General features: G+C 35.3%; 1 protein-coding gene across 4 annotated transcripts in view; it reads right to left on the bottom strand.

Annotated features, from left to right (window-relative positions):
• Window positions 1–7,435: 7,435 nt before the first annotated feature.
• The window catches only part of LOC138715226 (E3 ubiquitin-protein ligase SIAH1B-like), a 38,565-nt gene continuing 24,118 nt past the window's right edge, over window positions 7,436–21,882 (bottom strand). For all 4 annotated transcript variants that reach the window (XM_069847918.1, XM_069847921.1, XM_069847920.1 and 1 more), the window contains exons 3-4: window positions 13,351–13,588; window positions 7,436–8,028 (exon numbers count right to left, since the gene is read on the bottom strand). In XM_069847918.1, coding sequence (XP_069704019.1) covers window positions 7,600–8,028; window positions 13,351–13,588 — 667 coding nt within the window. In that variant the 3' untranslated portion in view covers window positions 7,436–7,599. The remainder of the gene's footprint in view (window positions 8,029–13,350; window positions 13,589–21,882) is intronic.

The raw sequence follows: 21,882 nt of genomic DNA, 5'->3' as shown, positions 1-21,882 counted from the left end.
ATTAAATCGTCCTGAACCTCTCGCATGTTTTGTTCGTAATTAGTGACAAGTGGAGAGTGGGGGCTACAACTGTACATTAGTATATACAGGTAAATATAAAACGATTTTTATGTTGAAAGTGTGGCTGCAAACTAAAACCATATGTTTGTTACTGCATATATGTATCTCACAGAAGCCAGTGAGGCAAGAGAAAATTGTGCCCCCTTTGATGTTGCTTTTAATTTCAAGAAGTTAAACCAAAATTAATAATTCTGATATGAAGACTCATTACAGAAGGATCATGGTACGCATTTCTCAACTGAGTTTGACCAACATTGAGATATTTTCATAGATATGACTAGAGAAATAGTCAAGTTTTCTTCTGTAAACATGGAGAATTAGCTATATTTTCTTTGTAAACATGGCGAATTAGCTATAGGCTATTTTGTTAGGATTTATTAACAAATTAGGGTATTTATGCCATTTTTCTACAACCCTCCTTTAGTAGGCAAGGACACCAATGACTAGGCCTATTTTGGAAGGGAGGAGTCTCGATAAAGGTCTCATCTACCAGAATGGTTGAGGCATTTCAGACCATCAGAACATAATTATTATGAGTCAATTATAGTGCTGCTTACGATTAGGTTTTTCTCCGGAGCGGTTGTTTGTGCGCTTTCAATCGGAGATGTCCGGTTGATGCCACACAGGTTCTATATGTGCTGTGGCGCAGACTAACATTTTCCGCTGAGCATTCCTTTAATCAGATCAGGTACTGATTGGAGTCCGCTGACGTCTGCGTATCTTTTAGAATAAGTGTGTAATTTTTTGTTGTTTATTTTCTCTCTTTTTATTTACCTCTCTTTTTTTCTTCGGCTCTTCTTTTTTTCTTGTTTTGCCTGAAGTACTATGTTAGCTGACAGATTTTTTTTTTCTAGTTTGAAATTCATAGTAGGCCTATATGTGGAAAGGCGTATTAGTTTTATGTCATTGATCAAATTAATAACATTAAAATTAACCGAAAACTAACGCAGAAGTAAAGCTTTTCAGTAGCTAATGTAAACATTTATAATTTTTCTGGAAACACTCGTTTATTCACAAACAGTTTTTGTCAATTATTATTCTAATCGGTTTAGTTTAACGTAATATATATTAAGGGAGTTTCAGAATGGAACAAAAGAAACGTGTGGTATCAGTGAGTTAAAGTTTACTGTCCAAAATAATTTATTAAGATTCTTCACCAAACAGGATTGTGATCATTGTATTAAAGAGTGTCAGTATTTGAACTGTCTCTTCTAAAACGCGTCACTCTTCCTCTGTAATAAAAAATATAAGCGGATATCAAGTTAAGGATAATTGTAATTATATTATTACCACACGTTTCTTTAGTTTCAGAATGAAACTCAATATTTTAACCTGATAACTCAAGTTGCCTTTTAAATATTTCATAATTATGTATGGGTATGATTCTTATTGCCTCGAAAGTTACGTTTTATAGAAATTTCAAGACTTTTTTTTAAGACTGTGGACCTTTGGAACAATAGCACTAAAGCAGTTAAAAAAATCGTATCAAATGTTTTGCGTAATTTTAAAACTACGAAAACAATGATATCACTAAGTAATGGTAATAATTTATTTTTGACAGCAAGTACGAGTACCACAACCGCGGCTCTTAATGTTAGCCTAAACACTTACATAGCTACATTTTAAAATTTAGACCTACCCATAGAATCTATCTAACCTGGTCCACGCCATAGAGATTTCCAAATACAGACCTGTTAGCGTCCTAGGAGCGTTTGGCTTTTCTGGCAACACAATCACCAGCTCATATTTCATTTCAAGTAAGCAGCTCATCACTGAAGTTTGGAGTTTCATCTCGTAACAATATGTTGGATCATTTATTAGAGGGTCCTTTTTTGCTGAAATTCTTCTGCTTTTCAGTTTTTCATACACTATGTTACTCTGTCTGCACACAAAACCACGAAATTATTTATTAGAACTTTTATATACTCGTATAAATCAAAGTAAACACGCTTTTTAAAAGAGTTCAAAAGTGTTTTGAATAGTTAAATTAACTTACTTAGTTTCTTCAAGTTCGAGATTGTGCGATTGCTTCAAATGGTCTAACAAATTTGAAGTACCGCCACCCTTAGAGTAAATTCGCTGACAAAGTTAACAACGTGCGACTTTATTATTATCTCCAACTAAATTAAAGAATTTCCATGCGACGGATATACGATTTGGTGCCATTTTATTCCACTCACAACTACCCTCAGTCCGTACGCTTCGGTCGTCCTTGAGCTCTACGCCCTCCAACTTCGCTTCGCTCCGAACCACCGCATCCCTCCGTATGTTCCCTGTTCCACCTACGATAGTACCGGAGATCACCGGTGGAGAGCTTTATTCGTAACCTCCGATTCCTCCGCAGTAGTAGTCACTCCGATGAGCAGCATTGGTCAATTATTTAAGACTGTCAAGGACAAATTTTCATAAAGATGTTGCTGAAAAATGATTAACAAAAAATAAAATTGATAGCTGAATATAAAGGAAATAGGTAGGTAAATTATATTTTTGTCAATATAGGTATCTGAAAGTAATGGCTTTGGAATCAAATGACAATAATGAAAACTGATAAATCATAAAAATGAAAGCTATGCATACAAACAGTGAAAACGAAGTAGGCTAACTCTATCAGAGTTTCAAACTGAATTGAAAACATAATAAAAGTAGAAGATTTTTCTAGAACTTCTTTCAAGTCCAGTCCTTTTACCCTCTTCCTGTGAATATTTTTCAGCAAAAAAATTACCGATGATTAAATTTTTATACATATTGTTTCAATATAATTTAACGACTTTGTAAAGTTCCATTAGGGACAGGAATAAAATTTTCTCTTCTGATAACGTAATAATTTAGCGATTTTTCACTGCTGCTTAACGAATTTTTCTCAAACTCGATTGGCATCACTGCTGACGAGAAACTTTTAGAAGGCTCCACTCTCCAGCGGCGTCTGATTACTTTTTCAATTTTCTGGAATGATCTTCCACACTAAGCATTCAAGTTTTCATACTTACAACAACAACTGTATTTTATTTATTATCTTTTCTACAAAATAACTATTAAACCCCATTTAAGTTTGATTGATAGGCCTCTCCCCCTCTGCTCACACTGTCATCAGTGAAGGGAAGATGCTACTACTGTCCATCTTACAAACGTTCGAATAATTAACTTTCAACACAGTGACAAATTTTATTATTAAAAGTGTTTACCGGTAACCTATATTTTGATTGTCTATACAAAGCGTTTATATTTCATTTTATTGCTGTTTATATTAACTGGCACATTAAAAAGCCACTGACAGCAGAAGATAAATGTTTTCTTCACTGCTAGCTGCTACTCTACAGCATACACACTGGGACAATCTGCACTGTGCCACTCCCCACTGCATGGAGTAGTGGTCTGCATGTTGGACTGCGAAACTGCGGGTCTGGGTTCAAATCCTGGTTGAGACAAGTTATCTGGTTGAGATTTTCTCGGGATTTTCCCGCAACTCATTAGGAGCAAATGTTGGGTAACTTTTGGTGCTGGACCCTAGATTCATTTCGCCGGTATTATCACATTTATTTCACTCAGACGCTAGATAATCATCTTAGTTTTTAAAGCATCTTAAAATAAAACAATAAAAAAAAAGGAACTAGGTCCAATGTCAAGGGAGTGGAAAGAATGTTTTACATGTCAGTAAATAACTATAGAAATTTTTTTGTATTCCAACTTGCCACAAATTTACTTTGATCATCATGAAGAAGATAAGTTACTGGTATTCTGGTAAATACTGGTATTCTATCATTCGATTGTCACAAATGCTTGCAGATGTAAAGTAGAAGTCAGTTTAATGGCAATTGCATCGTAATGTTTAATTTTGCATGATCGTGTGTGTTTTTTAGAATTCCCACACAGACTTTGTTGCTAGGGAAACCATTCTTCGTAACAAAACTGAATAGTGCACTTCTTGTTACTTAGCTACCATTAGGGTATAGTTTTGCGAAGGCTTTGGAATAATATTGTTCTAAATTTTCAATGCAAAATATATTGTATTTGCAATTTTAAAAATATGATTGTGTAAAAAATGTTGTAGCTACAATAATTACACGTTTGTGAAGTGCATTACGAAATCTCGGAAATTGAAAAACTCGCTCGCTCTGCTCGTTTTTTCACATTTTTCCTCGATTTTAAAAAGCACTTCCCAACCTTGTATCGTAATATATTATTAGAAGTGAACGAATATCAATTGTTAGTTTAATGGACACAACACATTTTACAAGCATTTCTTTATACAATTAAAATATACAAACGATGTGATGATGAATATGTTAATGATTAGATATATTGGTCAAAAAATCTGTGGAATTTACATTATAAATTTTGGTAACATTTATAGCCCACGTGATTAAACTTTTCCATTTCCTTTAAACAAAAACTAATCAGAGGTAGACAAATTCTAGGTTTCAGGTCGCAATGACATCTACAAATTTTTGTGGTGCCAGAATTTTTTGAGTTCAAAAGTTTTTAAGACTTCAATTAATTTTACGTCGCTATGACTACAGTAATACATAGTGTTAACATACGTGGCTATGGGAAGAAGTTCGAGCATGCTTTTCAGATTAACATTTTTATATTTTTTGTGTATCTCAAGATAATTGTCACTACACAGCTTCAATGAAGAGCACAAAGTGCCTCTGAGAGTGTGTGTTTGCATTGCATAGATATTTAATATTGTCCAATGTACTGTATTTCAGTAAATGTATCTTTACCCTAGCTCGAACTATTTTCTCATTGCATGTTTGGGTAAAATGTGCTGGCTTCTGAAAATTTCGGAGTTTTATCTACCCCTGATAATGATTATATATATATATATATATATAATATGAACATATAGGGTCTTGTGTATCTATTTCTGCAAAGAACTTTACCTTCATTTCCACAGCTGAGTAGTTAATGCACTAACTTCATTTCATTAATTGAATTATGTCTTCTTATTGACTTTAAAGTAATATCACAGTCTAGTACATACAATCACGAAGCTCAGTACGTAGGAATATGCATCCAATAACAGTTGAACTTTAGTTGCTAGCCACTAGGATCGCTACTATCGCACAGTCTATTATTCCTAGTACTCTTAGTTGCTAACCGCTTGGAGCATTGTATCGCGAGAAATGCAAAAAATGACCTCAAGCTTCCTGACTGTATGTACTAGACTGTGGTAATATTGTTATTCAGGGCAATATTATGACGTTATCTTATATGTATTTTAAAATTATCCTTAATGTTTTATCAATTATAACAGAAATAGACCAGTACTGGTAGTTCCTATTTTGTTTCTGATATTTAAATATTACTGGTATCTAGAAGTAGAAATACGTAGTATATTAAGAGAAAACTTAAGTAATGGCATTAATAAAAGAAATGTGTCTACAAATGGACCAATGTGTACATCCAGTATACTGTATACACAAATGATGCTCAGGTTGCCCACAAATGGAAAAGTTATTCTCTTTTGTGATTTGACTTCGCTGCAGCACACAAACACACACAGAAATTTACTGAAACATTCCTTATAACAAGTAGTGCAATTAATAGATAAATGATAAGATAGACACCACATCTAATTCATGTATGTTGTTCTCTGCTATTGTATGTTGCAGTATAATAACATTTATTATAAGTTTTTCCTCCGTGAATTTTCTGTCTACTGTAAAAGAATGTCTTATGCAGGCAAAATGTTATTTCTTTTTCACAAGATCTGTACTTTATGAAAATGAAAAAGAATTGAATTGTCAAGCATGAATCACTAAAATTATTAGCCATCATTTTTTTTTTTCCAATAGCCATTATTATAAAACAAAATTCGCTTTTTCTAGATAGTAAATAGGATTAAGTGCAACCCATGTCCAGAAACCGCTTACTGTACAGCATTTAGTTTCTCTCATTTAATAGGCCTACATGTTACTTTATCTCGTTACTGTAGGGTACAAAATTAATTTTTGTTACCGGTACTTTATTTTTCAGTGATCATAGTAGTTAAAATTTTTCGTCACATACTTGAAACAATATCTCACATGTAATCTCAATTCATTGTTCCATATCAGGTTTTCATTAGTTCCAATATCATGACCTGTACTGGTAACATTATAGATGCACTATAGGCTATTTTACCATTAGTTATAATATCCAATTTACATCTGGTGTTACATAAACCCCACTCTTTCACCCACTTGGTTAATTTGGGTTTAGCCGAAGAAAATGTACTACAGTATGTTATTCCTTCTAAACAAGTCTCAATGATAGCTCATTATTGGTACTTATAAGTACAGCAACTGTACAAGCACATTTTTCAAGTCCTAAGACCATCAGATTGCAAGCAATCCCTAGTGGTCCCTTAAGGAGATATTCTCAGCAGATTTCCTGACAGAGTGTTTTAGTCCTCTCCTAACACTTATATACTATATAACTAAACTTAACTTAAACCTGTGGATAACACGAATTCCCAGGCCATACATACCAAGGAACATTTATAACCAAGGAAAAATTCCTTGATAGAGTTGAGAATCGAGCCCGAGATCTCTTACTTAGGGCTAGTAGCCAGCATTACCAACCAGTACACTAGAAGGTTGGCCAAGCACATAATATATTTATTTTATTACGTAATATAAACTTACTATAACAATTGATTAAAAAATTTAACATACAAAGACAATACAGTATAATTACTACAGTATTAAAACACACATTGAAAATCATGTTTGAACCATAAACGTTTCAGGATGTGTGGTCCTGAAACATGTATGGTTTTTTTTAGTAGGTTATTTTACGACACTTTATCAACATCTTACGTTATTTAGCGTCTGAATGAGATGAAGGTGATAATGCCAGTGAAATGAGTCTGGGGTCCAGCACCGAAAGTTACCCAGCATTTGTTCATATTGGGTTGAGGGAAAACCCCGGAAAAAACCTCAACCAGGTAACTTGCCCCAACCGGGAATCGAACCCAGGCCACCTGGTTTCGCGGCCAGATGCACTAACCGTTACTCCACAGGTGTGGATTGTATGGTTCAAACATGAATTTCAATATGTGTTTTAATACTGTAATAATTGAAGCGTCGGCTGGAACAACATTGTAAGTTACAACATTTTCATTCGGGGTGTTTCCCTGTAATAATGTTGTATGTCATGTTACCTTGCTATACTCCTTGGCTTGCAACTGTCCATCACTGCATTACGTGAAATTTGTCCACTCAAAAGTTTGCTACCCTATAACAACAACGTTGTTCCAGCCGACGCTTCAATTATATTGTCTTTGTATGTTAATTTTTTTTTTTTTAATCAATTGAATGAAAACACTATCGAATTAAGACTAGGTTTTAACATGTCTGTTACAAGCATGTCCAGTGTTAATATAACAACATTAACAGTCACGAATATATTATTCAGATTAAGATTCACCATCTGTAATTCAGTTTTCTCTTTATGATCTTTGGCAGGCAAGCTGAAGGACTTTTATAAATAAATGTATTATTTAATAAGTCCATGAAGAATTCAAATCTAATGTAAGAACAAATAAACAAATTGCTAATTTTTGTAACGAATCCTTTCCAACTTTAAATTGTAGAACAACTGTTTTTTCTCATTCACAAAGTACTTCAGCACACTGAGGTCTAACACTAAGCAATCTCCCGACTCATATATCTTCTCCACATCGTTTTCTTCATCTTGTACCTTGTTCCTGAAAACTGCAGTTCTATTATTCCCTTTGCAGTAAAATTCAAATTCATACTCAAAGCATTCGGCTTTTCCCTTCTTGCCTATATATTGTATAGCTTCAAATAATCTGCCTTTATTAGCATCGCGTCTTGAATGACACCAGAATATCTCTTTAAGACAAGACAAGATGTGCGTGCATGTGTAATCAGTTTTTATGTCAAAATTCTCATACACGAGGCTATTATACGATTTCACCCACACCAGCTCCTTGTGTTCGTCCTTCATGTGTTCCAGGATCTGAAACAGAAAGTGTTTGAATGAACTAAATTATTATTAGTGATATTAGTACGTACGAGTGTGAAAATTAAATTCTCAACTAAAAGTCTTAAATATTTATTAAAACCTTTGTAGAAAAGTGGTAAGAGAAATTTGGAAACCAATTAAAGAAAATAAGTGATGGGAAGCGAAATCACCACCACCACCACCATTACCACCACCACTACCACCATCATCAACACCACCAACACTACTACTGTCATCCTCTGAGGAGTTTAGGGCTGAGAGGAATGTGGTTCCGACTAGTCTAGCGCGGTACTGGAGTGGGAGGGAACAGTGACATCGCCAGTCTGGAAGGAAGTACAATCATACTGAAAACATTCGCCCAATTTACGAGAGCAGTATGCCTATTAGTTTTCTAACGTATTTTTGGCGAGATAGAGATACAACCATTCGTATTTACGTGTTCAGAGAAGGAAAGTATTGTAGAACATTTTATTTATTTATTTATTTAGTCTAGTATTTATTTATTCTGGTGAAGTTAAGGCCATCACACCATCAGAAATACAAATAAAATAAAATAAATAAACATAAAAATCATAATAAAACTACAATAATATAAATGAAAAGAAGAATCATACTATAAAATTTAGTGATTAGTAGAATTGAATTAAATTTGTAAAGTAATCAATTTAAAAATAATAATAATAATATTAAACTGCCCCCCATTGAGGGTAGCCCTTACGGACACAGTATATCCTCAAAAAAATTATTATACATTTGTAAACATAGATATTAAGTTTTAAAAAAGGGAAACAAAGAAAAGGGCGTGAAAAATTACAATTGCTATTAATGTGGCACCATGTGATTAATTAGGATTTGGCAGGATTTTTTTAACACAATTATCACAATGTCATCCCTCAGAGATGTTGGCAGAGCAAACTGCCGTCGAAATTCTTCGAAAAAAGCTGGTATAGTCCCTCGAGCACCTATGAGCAAGCCGAATACCTCAACATGAATTAAGGCATATTTCAGCTTGAAATAGTTGACTGTAGGCTCATAGATCGACTTCTTCTCAAGGTGGACCTCGGCTGACGACATTCTACTTCAAAACGTATTGTGGGGTCCACAATAATCCCCTGTTTAGTGTTGGCATTGTACGCTAAAATATCTACTCGTCTCGTTGACCCATTTTCCACAGCATGTTTCCTTAAAAATGACTTCTAATGGTGAAATATTTAATATGAGTAATTCATATAATATTAACATAGCTAACATCAGGGAGATGTTTGAACAAAAATTGCAAGAATATATTTAATATATTTATAACAAAATCACATAGGCCTAGGTAAAAAATATGTATATGAAATATTCACACACTACTACAAACTGAAGACTGCATATTTTTGGACGATTAATACTTCCCACTCCGCTCGGCTCGGCTTAGCTGTAGCAACAAAAAAATCTACCTGCAATCCCCCCGCACCAATGGCAAGAATACCTCAGGTCCCAGCACTAAACTCGTCGGAGGAAGACAGTAACTTACTGTCACTACCACCATCACTGCTACTGTCACTACCACTATCATCACTACTATTACCGCCACTTCCACTGCCACCTCCATCATCACTCACTATCAACAACACTACTACCATAACCACCATCACTACTACTACTGCCATCTTCACCTCTACCACGATATAAGTCACCACCACAGCAACATCACTATTGGTACTACTACCACTACTGTCAGCTCCAATTCTACCATCATTATCAACTCTATCACCACCACCTCCATCTCGACACCTACCATCACCACCTCTGTCACCACTAACATCATCTTCAAGATGTCTTTTCTATCTACAGTCACTAACCCTGTCACTACTGGTACCATTGCATCACCGTCACTACTACCACTATCACCATTACCAGCACTTTCACTGCTATTTTCACCATCATTACCATTACTATCACTGTCTCTAGCACTACCACTGACAAAATCACCTCTACATTGTCATTATTATGTTGGTATTTTATCTTAATTGACTAATTTAATATTAACATTTAAATAACTTAATCTGGTTGAGGTTCTGGCTGATATTTACAACTATTATCAGGCAGTACATCCCACTTGACGATAAATGTCAGAGGAAGAACAATTGAAGAGATGAGAATGATATAGTTCTAAGCCACACAGAGAAACTTGTACAGGAGAGCATATTGAAGGTTTAGAATTCAATGCTACATTGCGATCGAGAAGTCTCTCCCAGTGCTTGTGTAGCCCATGGCGGGAAGAAGTCTTTCCGCCACAGTGTAGCCGAGAATCCACTAGGCAGAGAATTCAAGTGGCAGCGCTGGCGGCTGAGTATATTATTATTATTATTATTTATTTATTTATTTATTTAATCTGACAGATTTAAGGCCATAAGGCCTTCTCTTCCATCCTGCCAGATAGCACATATAAATACAAAAAAAAAAGGAATACAAACACTGATGAAAATAATACAAATTAAATTAAAGCCCTATAGAGCAGTGGTTGTCGGCACTCGCTGAAATGTGCAAACGGTAAACGGAGCCGTCCCGTGTGCCCCGTTGTGCAGCAGGAAGAGGTAGAGAGCATACCTGCTAGCAGCTATGAGTGCACCATATGTGTTTTCCGCGGGTAAGGGACGCTAACCCCAGGGTGCTCTGTGCTGACGACCGCTGCTATAGAGGGTCAACAGGGTCAAAAGAACACTATAGAGCTCTCATCAAGCTAATACAAGGAAAAGAAAACAGAGATAGCAATGATGATAGTGATAACTGATAATAATAATAATAATAATAATAATAATAATAATAATAAATAGATTACATATTACTTGTCAATTTTACAGCAACATAGTTACAATATTTATTATAATATGGCATGGGTTAAGCCGAAGTTGCGCAACCTGACAGGTGTTCAACATGAACTAGAATGCGATTCTTTAATTTAAATTTGAATTTTGATATTGTCCGACAGTTCTGACATGATCAGGGAGAGAATTCCAGAGGTGTGGAATCGATATGCTGAAAGATGATGAGTAGAAGAATGTTCTGTGTAGAGGAATAGAGATAGGAATATATGATGGATTGGTGGTGTGGGTTGTCAAACCGGAATGAATGTGAGAGTGCAAACTTTCTACAGAATTACTAGAATTAATGGAGTTGCAGAGGAACTTTTCGATCGCATTGTATTAGGTGTGGGATCATAATTTATTTGGCGTATACTTACGTCATTTGTTGAATAATTTTCGTAATATTGTACTAGTAGCTTCTTCATATGTATAAGAAATGAATTCGCACAAAAATCATTTTTGTTAAAAGTGTCCTTTGGACTATCTCATTCTCACCCATTCAATTGTTTGTATACCGTACATCTCAAGTCTGATTAATGTAATACCGGTATGTTATTAGTCAGTGATGTATGCAATGGAGGAGGAAAGGATCTGGCCACACCACCCCATTGTCTCCTGGCTTAGTTGCCTTTTGAGTGATGCCTCATTGGTGTCACTTATGAGGTTCAAACCTGTCTTCGGACAGTTGACTAAACAACAACTTAGATCTTTATCAGTAAATATTTTTATTTGAAATCCGGCACAATATCTATAGATATTTTATTCTGGTACATCCGACTTCATATCTTATCACAAAGGCACTCAAATTACTTGAAGTATGATAAGCCTCATAAACAAAGTACATGTATTACAGCAAATCTAAAAATTAACTTTGTTTCCATTCTACTGTTTCATTGATTTACAGTTTCTGAATTATCAGAATGTATCTTGTGCCCATTTTTAAGAAAACTAAAAAGAAGAAAATTAATGAAAAAGAAGTAGTAATATGATTTATCGTGAGGAGGAGTAGGACAACGACGACAAAAATAATAGAAATGCTGAGGTGAAGGCTCTATAGTCTGTAACATATCTGATATCTATGGCACTGATTCAAGATAAATAATTATGTACAACAAAGATTAGTCCTGTATTGTACTATAATTTGGACAGCAGAATTCTTGTGTACAGAATATTTCCGAACTCCATATAGGGAAGTTTCTCCATGATTCCCGGTAACTTGGGTGAATAGCTGTTCTTATCACAGTGCAGTGTATCTGAGATCGACGTAGTCCTTAAAACGTGAACTACAGTGTGGAATAATGCGTAGTATTCGTGGATACTTTTGATGAGTATGGATCTTATCACGAGTGTAGATTTAAATTTGTGAAAAAATTCCTGGTGTAAATGTCCGAAGTAAGTTAATAATAAAGATACTTCATAAAAAGTTTTGCGCTACTGGTTCGTTTTTTTTTTTTTTTTTTTGAACAAGAAAACAAACAAAAGGAAGACTATTTTGACAGAAGAAAAATTGGACGAAACTTGAACAGCATTAGGAACATGTCCAAGAAAATCTCCCAATTGCCTAGCATTACAGTGTACAAATGCACGTGAATCCGCACATGACATGCAACAAAATGACTGAAAGTGCGACCGTATAAGATTTCAATGGTTCAAAGACTGACTAATCCTGATAACAACTCTAGAATTCAGTTTTGTAATTGGTTCCTGCAGTTTGTACAGATACGGAAACAAATTTGAAGCTCCCTTATTGTATAAATCGATGAAGGAAGCATTTTATCTTATCATAATAATTTCTTTCATGCATTGAATACCAAGAAATCCGTTATTTCTACATTTCAGACGGGAAATATTGATTTCATCTTAATCGTCTTTAGCTTTGACTTTTGACTGACTAGGACTGTTCTTCATTGAGGCTTTATCAGAATCTTTTCCACCATGGAATGTTCAATTTCAGAGTCCACACCTGCAGAGTAACGGTTAGCGTGACTGGCCGCGAAACCAGGTGGCCCGGGTTCGATTCCCGTTCGGGGCAAGTTACCTGGTTGAGGTTTTTTCCGGGGTTTTCCCTCAACCCAATATGTGCAACTGGGTAACTTTCGGTGCTGGACCCTGGACTCATTCCACCGGCATTATCACCTACATCTCATTCAGACGTTAAATAACTTAAGATGTTAATAAACCGTCGTAAAATAACCTACTAAAATAAATCAATCAATTTCAGACCATAACACAAAATTAACCATGCTAAAAGGAACAAAAATTAAATTCAAAAAACGTCGTCATGTGTCGGATTTTGTAACAACTTATTCTCTTTCAAAATCACTCAAATCATAAGCCTTACTCTTATTTTATTTATTTTTTTTTTCACATTTTTTATGAAACGAGCAATCCTAAAATTTAATGCACCCGAACTTCAGCACTTCTTGAAATGAGGTTCTGAATGTACTCTGGGGGTATGCTTCACCTGAAAGCGACGACCCCTCCACCTGCAGCGAGGTCTGCAGGGCACGCAGTGGTATAATCGTTGAGGACACACGACCTCGTGGGCTGCCATTTTTCTCAATAGCAGTTTCTCCTTGCAGCCCTTGTCCACGTTCGGGCAGGCGTACGGTAGCTGCTCGGCTAGCCGTTCGGCGAGCCCGTTCCTCTCGTCTGTGAATGGGTTCTGACAGGCGGGACACATGGTCATATCACCTTTACACCTGCGACAAAAAAAACATTATACTTCATTGATTAAAGTTCTCGTTAACACTTTGTTAAAAACATAAAATTTACACTGTCACACGTTAAAAGTGTTAAAATTGTTTAAAAAGGTATTTACCTTCGACAGACGGCCCGTTTCGACGCTATTTGTCGTCGTCTTCAGTGTCTCTTGAACCACTGCTGATTTTGGCTCTGCGATGTGCAGTTGTCGATGGTAGGGGTGGGGGTGTGTTGTTCCTATGGGGGGGGGTTGGCTGTCTGTATGTTATGACGTATTATGATGTCAAACAATGTGTGCGTATTAAACTGTAGTTGCGTATTAAGTATGTAATGTGGGTGTGCTATTGTATTCTTATATATTTCGTATTGTTCTAGGATATTTAACTGTAAACTTTTTGGTGTGATGTGTAAAATTTCCATATCTGTTTCTATATTATTGTAGTCATGATTATTGTCGATAATGTGATCTGCGTAATTTGATGTAATGTAAGGTTTGGTTACAGCTTTAATATGTTCGTTGTATCTTGTATGAAAGGATCTTCCTGTCTGTCCTATGTAAAAATGTGGGCAACTATTGCATTTTAATTTATAAACTCCAGTTGAATTATATATATTTGAATGTTTAGTGTGGTTGTTTAAGAATTTCTGTGTTGTATTATTTGTTTTGTATGCAATTTTGTACTTTAGTTTTCTGAATGAAGTTGCGATTTTGTGGGTATTCGTATTGTGATATGTTAATGTTATGTATTTATTCTCGCGTGCTGTTTGTGTTGGTTTGGTCTGTTTTTGTTTTGCCTTTTTTATTAGTTTGTCTATTATGTTAGGGTTGTATCCATTGTCTTGTGCTATATATTTTATTGTGTTTAATTCTTCCGTGTAGTTGTCTTTGTTCATTGGTATATTAATTAATCTATGTGTCATTGTACGGAAAGCTGCATGTTTATGTTGTATGGGATGATTTGATGAATAGTGTATATGTGTTGTGGTTGTAGTGGGTTTCCTATATATTTTGAATTCGTGTCTGTTATTTGTTTTGGTTATGGTGATGTCTAAGAAGTTTATAGCTTGCTTATGTTCCATTTCTACTGTATATTTTAATTTGGGGTGTATTTTGTTGAGTTGTTGATGTAGGTTTTCTATTTGTCTTTTGTTTCCATTATATAAGACTATTATGTCATCTGCATATCGATGCCAGTACATTATTTTCTCTGCGTGTTTGTTGTTGTCGGTATTTAGTATGTGTGTTTGTTCTATGTTGTGAATAAAGATTTCAGCTAATATACTTGATATAGGTGAACCCATTGGTAATCCTTCAGTTTGTGTATAGTATTTATTGTTATGTGTGAAATAATTTTGTTTAGTAATAATTTCTGTGATGTGTAAAATTTCGTTAATATGAGTCTGTGGTATGTTATTTTTGATAAGCATTTCCCGAAGTATTTCTAGTGTTTCTGTTACTGGTATGTTTGTATATAGATTTACGATGTCAAATGATGCTAATGTTGTATTGTGTGGAATGTGTTTGTGTTTTATTTTGTTAACTAAGTCTATGGTGTTGATTATTGTTGTTGGGTTTTCAAATTGTATACTATTTCTTATAATGTTGTCTATATATTTCGCTAATTTTGTTGTGAATAAAGATTTCAGCTAATATACTTGATATAGGTGAACCCATTGGTAATCCTTCAGTTTGTGTATAGTTTAGCGAAATATATAGACAACATTATAAGAAATAGTATACAATTTGAAAACCCAACAACAATAATCAACACCATAGACTTAGTTAACAAAATAAAACACAAACACATTCCACACAATACAACATTAGCATCATTTGACATCGTAAATCTATATACAAACATACCAGTAACAGAAACACTAGAAATACTTCGGGAAATGCTTATCAAAAATAACATACCACAGACTCATATTAACGAAATTTTACACATCACAGAAATTATTACTAAACAAAATTATTTCACACATAACAATAAATACTATACACAAACTGAAGGATTACCAATGGGTTCACCTATATCAAGTATATTAGCTGAAATCTTTATTCACAACATAGAACAAACACACATACTAAATACCGACAACAACAAACACGCAGAGAAAATAATGTACTGGCATCGATATGTAGCTGACATAATAGTCTTATATAATGGAAACAAAAGACAAATAGAAAACCTACATCAACAACTCAACAAAATACACCCCAAATTAAAATATACAGTAGAAATGGAACATAAGCAAGCTATGAACTTCTTAGACATCACCATAACCAAAACAAATAACAGACACGAATTCAAAATATATAGGAAACCCACTACAACCACAACACATATACACAATTCATCAAATCATCCCATACAACATAAACATGCAGCTTTCCGTATAATGACACATAGATTAATTAATATACCAATGAACAAAGACAACTACACGGAAGAATTAAACACAATAAAATATATAGCACAAGACAATGGATACAACCCTAACATAATAAACACACTAATAAAAAAGGCAAAACAAAAACAGACCAAACCAACACAAACAGCACGCGAGAATAAATACATAACATTAACATATCACAATACGAATACCCACAAAATCGCAACTTCATTCAGAAAACTAAAGTACAAAATTGCATACAAAACAAATAATACAACACAGAAATTCTTAAACAACCACACTAAACATTCAAATATATATAATTCAACTGGAGTTTATAAATTAAAATGCAATAGTTGCCCACATTTTTACATAGGACAGACAGAAAGATCCTTTCATACAAGATACAACGAACATATTAAAGCTATAACCAAACCTTACATTACATCAAATTACGCAGATCACATTATCGACAATAATCATGACTACAATAATATAGAAACAGATATGGAAATTTTACACATTACACCAAAAAGTTTACAGTTAAATATCCTAGAACAATACGAAATATATAAGAATACAATAGCACACCCACATTACATACTTAATACGCAACTACAGTTTAATACGCACACATTGTTTGACATCATAATACGTCATAACATACAGACAGCCAACCCCCACCATAGGAACAACACACCCCCACCCCTACCATCGACAACTGCACATCGCAGAGCCAAAATCAGCAGTGGTTCAAGAGACACTGAAGACGACGACAAATAGCGTCGAAACGGGCCGTCTGTCGAAGGTAAATACCTTTTTAAACAATTTTAACACTTTTAACGTGTGACAGTGTAAAACATTATACTCTCTCATCACGAGATGTCACACATAGTTTCACTATGCGCTGTTACAAAAATATCAGCTGAAATAGCTAACTTATATTAATATTAAAATTAATGTTAAACTTGTGGGGGAAGTTTCACCATATCGTCGTTGTTTTGATGAAACCTCTTATGTAACAGTACAGAAAATCATTTTTCAGGAGGAAGAAAAAATTAATTAAAAATCAATGGGCGTTGAAATAATTCTGTAGAAAACATTGGTGAATATGATGAACATAAGCTAAATGACATCATTGAGGATCAGTGCAGGTCTATTGATTTTTAATTAATTTCTTCTTTTCTCTGAGGTCACATAAGAGGTTTCATAAAAGCGAAGATATGCCACCCAAAAATATTAGCTTAGATGTCACTAATTATGTTATAGTACCGGTATTAAAATTAATATAAACTGTTAGAGAAGTTTAACTATACCGGTACGCTTTTCTTAAAACAACAGCTTCAATGTCACGAATTATGTTATTATTATTATTATTATTATTATTATTATTATTATTATTATTATTATTATTATTATTATCATTATTATTACGGGTTCCTTAAAAGTCATTTGTAAGTAAGTTCTATGTATTATTATTATTATTATTATTATTATTATTATTATTATTATTATTATTGTAGTAGTAGTAGCAGCAGTAATAGTAGTAGTCTCTTCAACGACGATTTCAACTACAGAGGTTACTTAGCGTCAAAATTGAACAACATGGGCAATAAATGGTCGAAGAATTTTGCCTGAAGTTTCTATCAGGAATAGAATTCTTTTATATGCCGTAAATGTACGACAGGCCACTCACAGCTTTACTTCCCTCCTGGAGGAAGCAACGCTAAACATTTTATCGTACTTTAAAATTCATCGCTTTCGACCGGTTTTGACCCGCGAACCTCGTTTCCAGTGGTAATCACGTGATCACCGAGGACGACTGTTAATATTAAAACTAACAGCAGTGAGCGGAGGAAGTTTCATTATACGCTGTGCTGAAAGCGTCAGCTTAAATGCCACTGACCACAGAGTGGAAGTAATATAACCACAGTCTAGTATACAGTCACGAATACTAGGAACAATAGACTGTGCAGGTACTATTTCGCATTGTCTATGATGAGGCGATAGTAGCGATCCTAGTGGTTAGCAACTATCTATGGATGCATATTTACTACGTATTGAACTTCGTGACTGAATATAGGCCTACTAGACTGTGTTACAACTCTGTAGATTTTAATAGCTTATTCCTTGCAGAGTATAATAAAAATTTTAATGCTATTTTAGGCCCAAATGAATACTTTTCTAAGAAAAAAAATTCCTAAATGTTAACATTGCCATTATGTTAATGGCGCCATGTTCCGTCGGACCCGGCCATTTAGTCACTCGTAATGAGTGCACCTCTGTACTTATGGTTGGACATTGTGTCTATTGTCACACACACTGTGACATGGTACACGAGGGTGGGCCAACAAAGGGGAACACAGGTATAACTTAAAAATGAGAGGGACTCATTCCGGCATCGGAACTTGAATCCGGTGTGGATAAAGCGTCAGCATGTAAAGCTGGAAATCCGGAGAGAATTTTTCTCCGTTCTATCGGTTCTTCGCCATATGGAAACACAGAATTACTGCACTAAAACTTCTACTCTCGGCTCCACAAGTAAAGAACCCTGGCCTCACTCCACTTCTACACAGATGACAGTGATTGACAGGCCAATTACGGGAAGTTGTTGCCACGTTTACTCCTGGCCGGACTCTTGTAGTGTATTTTCTTTTGCAACTGATTGGATTCTTTTCAATGTATTTTCTATTTACGAATAAATTAAATCAGTTGAATAATAATAATAATAATAATAATAATAATAATAATAATATACTTTATTACTACTACTACTACTACTACTACTACTACTACTACTACTACTACTACTACTACTACTATAAAAGGTCATCACCGATCATCGAGTGGTTAGCATGCCTGTCATTAGATTAAGAAAAGTAAACAATATCTGTTGTGCCATCGTGCATTGAAATGCTTATATTTAGTCTACTGTATAAGCTATAGGCTACGCCTAACTAATTTAGTAAATAAGATTAGGTTCTATTATAAGTTATTTGCTACACACAAGTAACACTGAAAACTGTGATAAGGTGCATTGTCATATACTATTACAGAGGGCTCCTATAGCATTTTCAGGACACTATTTTCGAACCATTCTTCGAAAACTGCAGAGTTCATTGTGTCATGATGATCTCCAGGTGCATCTGCCATTTTCTTGTGAGTAACAGCACCAACTATGAAACCGAGCCCCCCCCCCCCCTCCCACAGTGCACAATAACAATTCTTCATCCTTTGCACCTGATATCGGTACCACACAGTTTTCGGAGTCGTCTGTTCAGTTTTTCATGCGACACATTATGACTGTCGTACCAGGTTTCGTCTAAATACACATCATTGTAGCCATGTAAACGCAACTCTTATTTGTTCGAGATACGAGTAGCTCCAGGCAATGATGTTACTGGCTTCAGCTCTAGTGAATTTTCTTTGCACTGTCTTATGTAAAAACCCCATACTTCGGAGTAATCTACGAACAGTTCTTTTCCCATAAAGAAATTCGTAGTCAGTGCCACTAGTTTTCTCCCGCATAGCATGCGTTACGGACTCTACTGTCGGTGACATTCCGCTCTCGTAGCACTCGTACACTGTTTGTCGCACAAGATCATGTGTAAAATCATCGATTCTTAACATTTTGTACTATAAGTACACTTTGTTTTCGTAACTTCGTCCCTTTTCCTATTGGCGATTTATTACAAATCTTACGCTTAGTCGGAGTCATTTCAGAAGAAGGCCCTGGTTGTGGGTTTATCCACGGCCAAAAGATATTAAACATTGTAAATTCACTAGCGTACTGCTGACAACCACAACTCGCTGTTACTAAGGTACCACTTAAACCGTAATGCAGTGGCAAGGATATTCTTTCAAAAATGGAAAATTCACAACACAGCATTCTCGGCGGTCTCCTGGCGGTATCTTTGTTTACGGTTTCAATAATTGGGGGAGTGTGCCAGTCAGATTTATGGCTTCCTGAACCCAACCCTGCAACGAAGGTTCTTTACTTGTGAAACCAAGAGTATGTATTTCGGTACATCATAGTAATAGTTTAAATAGACTACCTCCCATACAACATGTTAATTATTGATGTAGCCTACTGTATTAATTATGATTGTCATCATTATTACTGTATTAATATCCTTCTTCTTCTTCTCGACCTAGCTATGGACCACGTTATTTCAACTGATTTGCTTTAATCCTTTTTCAGTACTCTCGCATTTGTGCTCTATGAGTTTCTTTTCTTTCTTCTGTCCACATGGTGCTTATTTTCAGTTTAGGTTTTTTCTGGAAGCTCGGAAATTATAAATTTGTTTTTAAAGGTTCGCGTTCTTGGATGTTTTCCTGAGCAATCCCTACTTCTTGTAAATCTCTTTCCACCTCTTTGACCCAAGCTCCTTTAGTTCTCTTTCTCAAAAAGTAAGCAAAGATCTTGTTAGTTAACCTCTTTGTACTCATTCGGGCCATATGACCATAGAAAGTAACTCTTCTTTTTTTTTTAATGTGTCAATCTAAAGTTCATGGTTATGTCGTCTTCTGTGTTCACCGTTTTCTGTAATCGGGCCAAAAAATTATTATTATTATTATTATTATTATTATTATTATTATTATTATTATTATTATTATTATTATTAATGAAAAGTAATAACACCTAACTCACAAAATAAGTTGCTATGCTGTGATTTTCTTTCATTAACTGTTTCAGTGTCATGAAGCAACGCATATTATGCTCAGCTGAAGAAGCATGTGTTAAAATTCCCCTGGAAATATTTTTCGTGTCGCTGAAACCCTCAGTAGAACACACTATTCTGTTTTATTTTATTTTTTTTTTCGAATCAACAAGCACGGGATACAGAACAGTTTAATTCGCACCTAATTACCAAATAACCACTTATGTTGCCCATATACCAGAATGCATTGAAAGCTTGCATTTTAAGATTATCTTTCTGAAAAATAAATTCTCAGTGATGGCGTAGGTATGTATTTAAAATTTCTTTTCTTTCATTATTATTTCTTCTCAAAAAAAGATAATCTAACAATGGATTAATCATTTCATCATTATTGCTCGCATCTCTCTTTGTTTCCATTTTCCCAAAACACATAACAATGAACCACACTCGCTACTGTACTACGAAGTACAATAGTACAACACCCTCGCATATATTATAAACTGAGACATAAGGGGAGGTATCATTGTGGGTTCGTTCCTGCTAGGCAGCGGGAATTTTTACGTTGTTTATTACTTATTTAGAAAGGCGAGTCACCATTTCTATTCTCACCCCACCCCACCCTTGAGAGGGGCCTTGGCAAGAGACGGGTCTATGAATGAGAAAAGTGAAAGTTGATGGCCACAAGAAATGTGTCTCAGTTGCTGCTTTCCGAGTGCAACTCAAAGCCCACGAAAACATATGAAATGCAGAAGCCAAAACATTTCGGGCCTCAGAAACAAATTTTACTGCACGACAGGTCTATCACAAAGCTTTCAAATACTTCTACAAATCTATATGCTTAATTCAAATGAAGTCCCGCGCCGTGGCGTCGTGGTCTAAGGCATCCTGCCTAGGACTCGCGTTACGGAATGCGCGCTGGTTCGAGTCCTCATGGGGGAAGAAATTTTCTCATGAAATTTCGACCAGTGTATGGGACCGGTGCCCACCCAGCATCGTGATGTACTTGGGGCGCTACGATAGGTAGCGAAATCCAGTTGCGAATACCAGCTATAACGGCTGGGGGGATCATCGTGCTAACCACACGATACCTCCATTCTGGTTGGATGATTGTCCACCTCTGCTTCGGCATGTGGGCGTGAGGCCAGCAGCCAGCTGGTCGGTCTAGACCTTCACGGGCTGTAGCGCCACGGATTATTATAAATTTAATAACATGCTATATAAAAACAACATTTGAA

This window comes from Periplaneta americana, chromosome 15, assembly GCF_040183065.1.
Source record: "Periplaneta americana isolate PAMFEO1 chromosome 15, P.americana_PAMFEO1_priV1, whole genome shotgun sequence".
Classification (NCBI taxonomy): domain Eukaryota; kingdom Metazoa; phylum Arthropoda; class Insecta; order Blattodea; family Blattidae; genus Periplaneta; species Periplaneta americana.
Note: the sequence above shows the minus strand (reverse complement) of the source record. Positions and strands in the feature narration are given on the sequence as shown.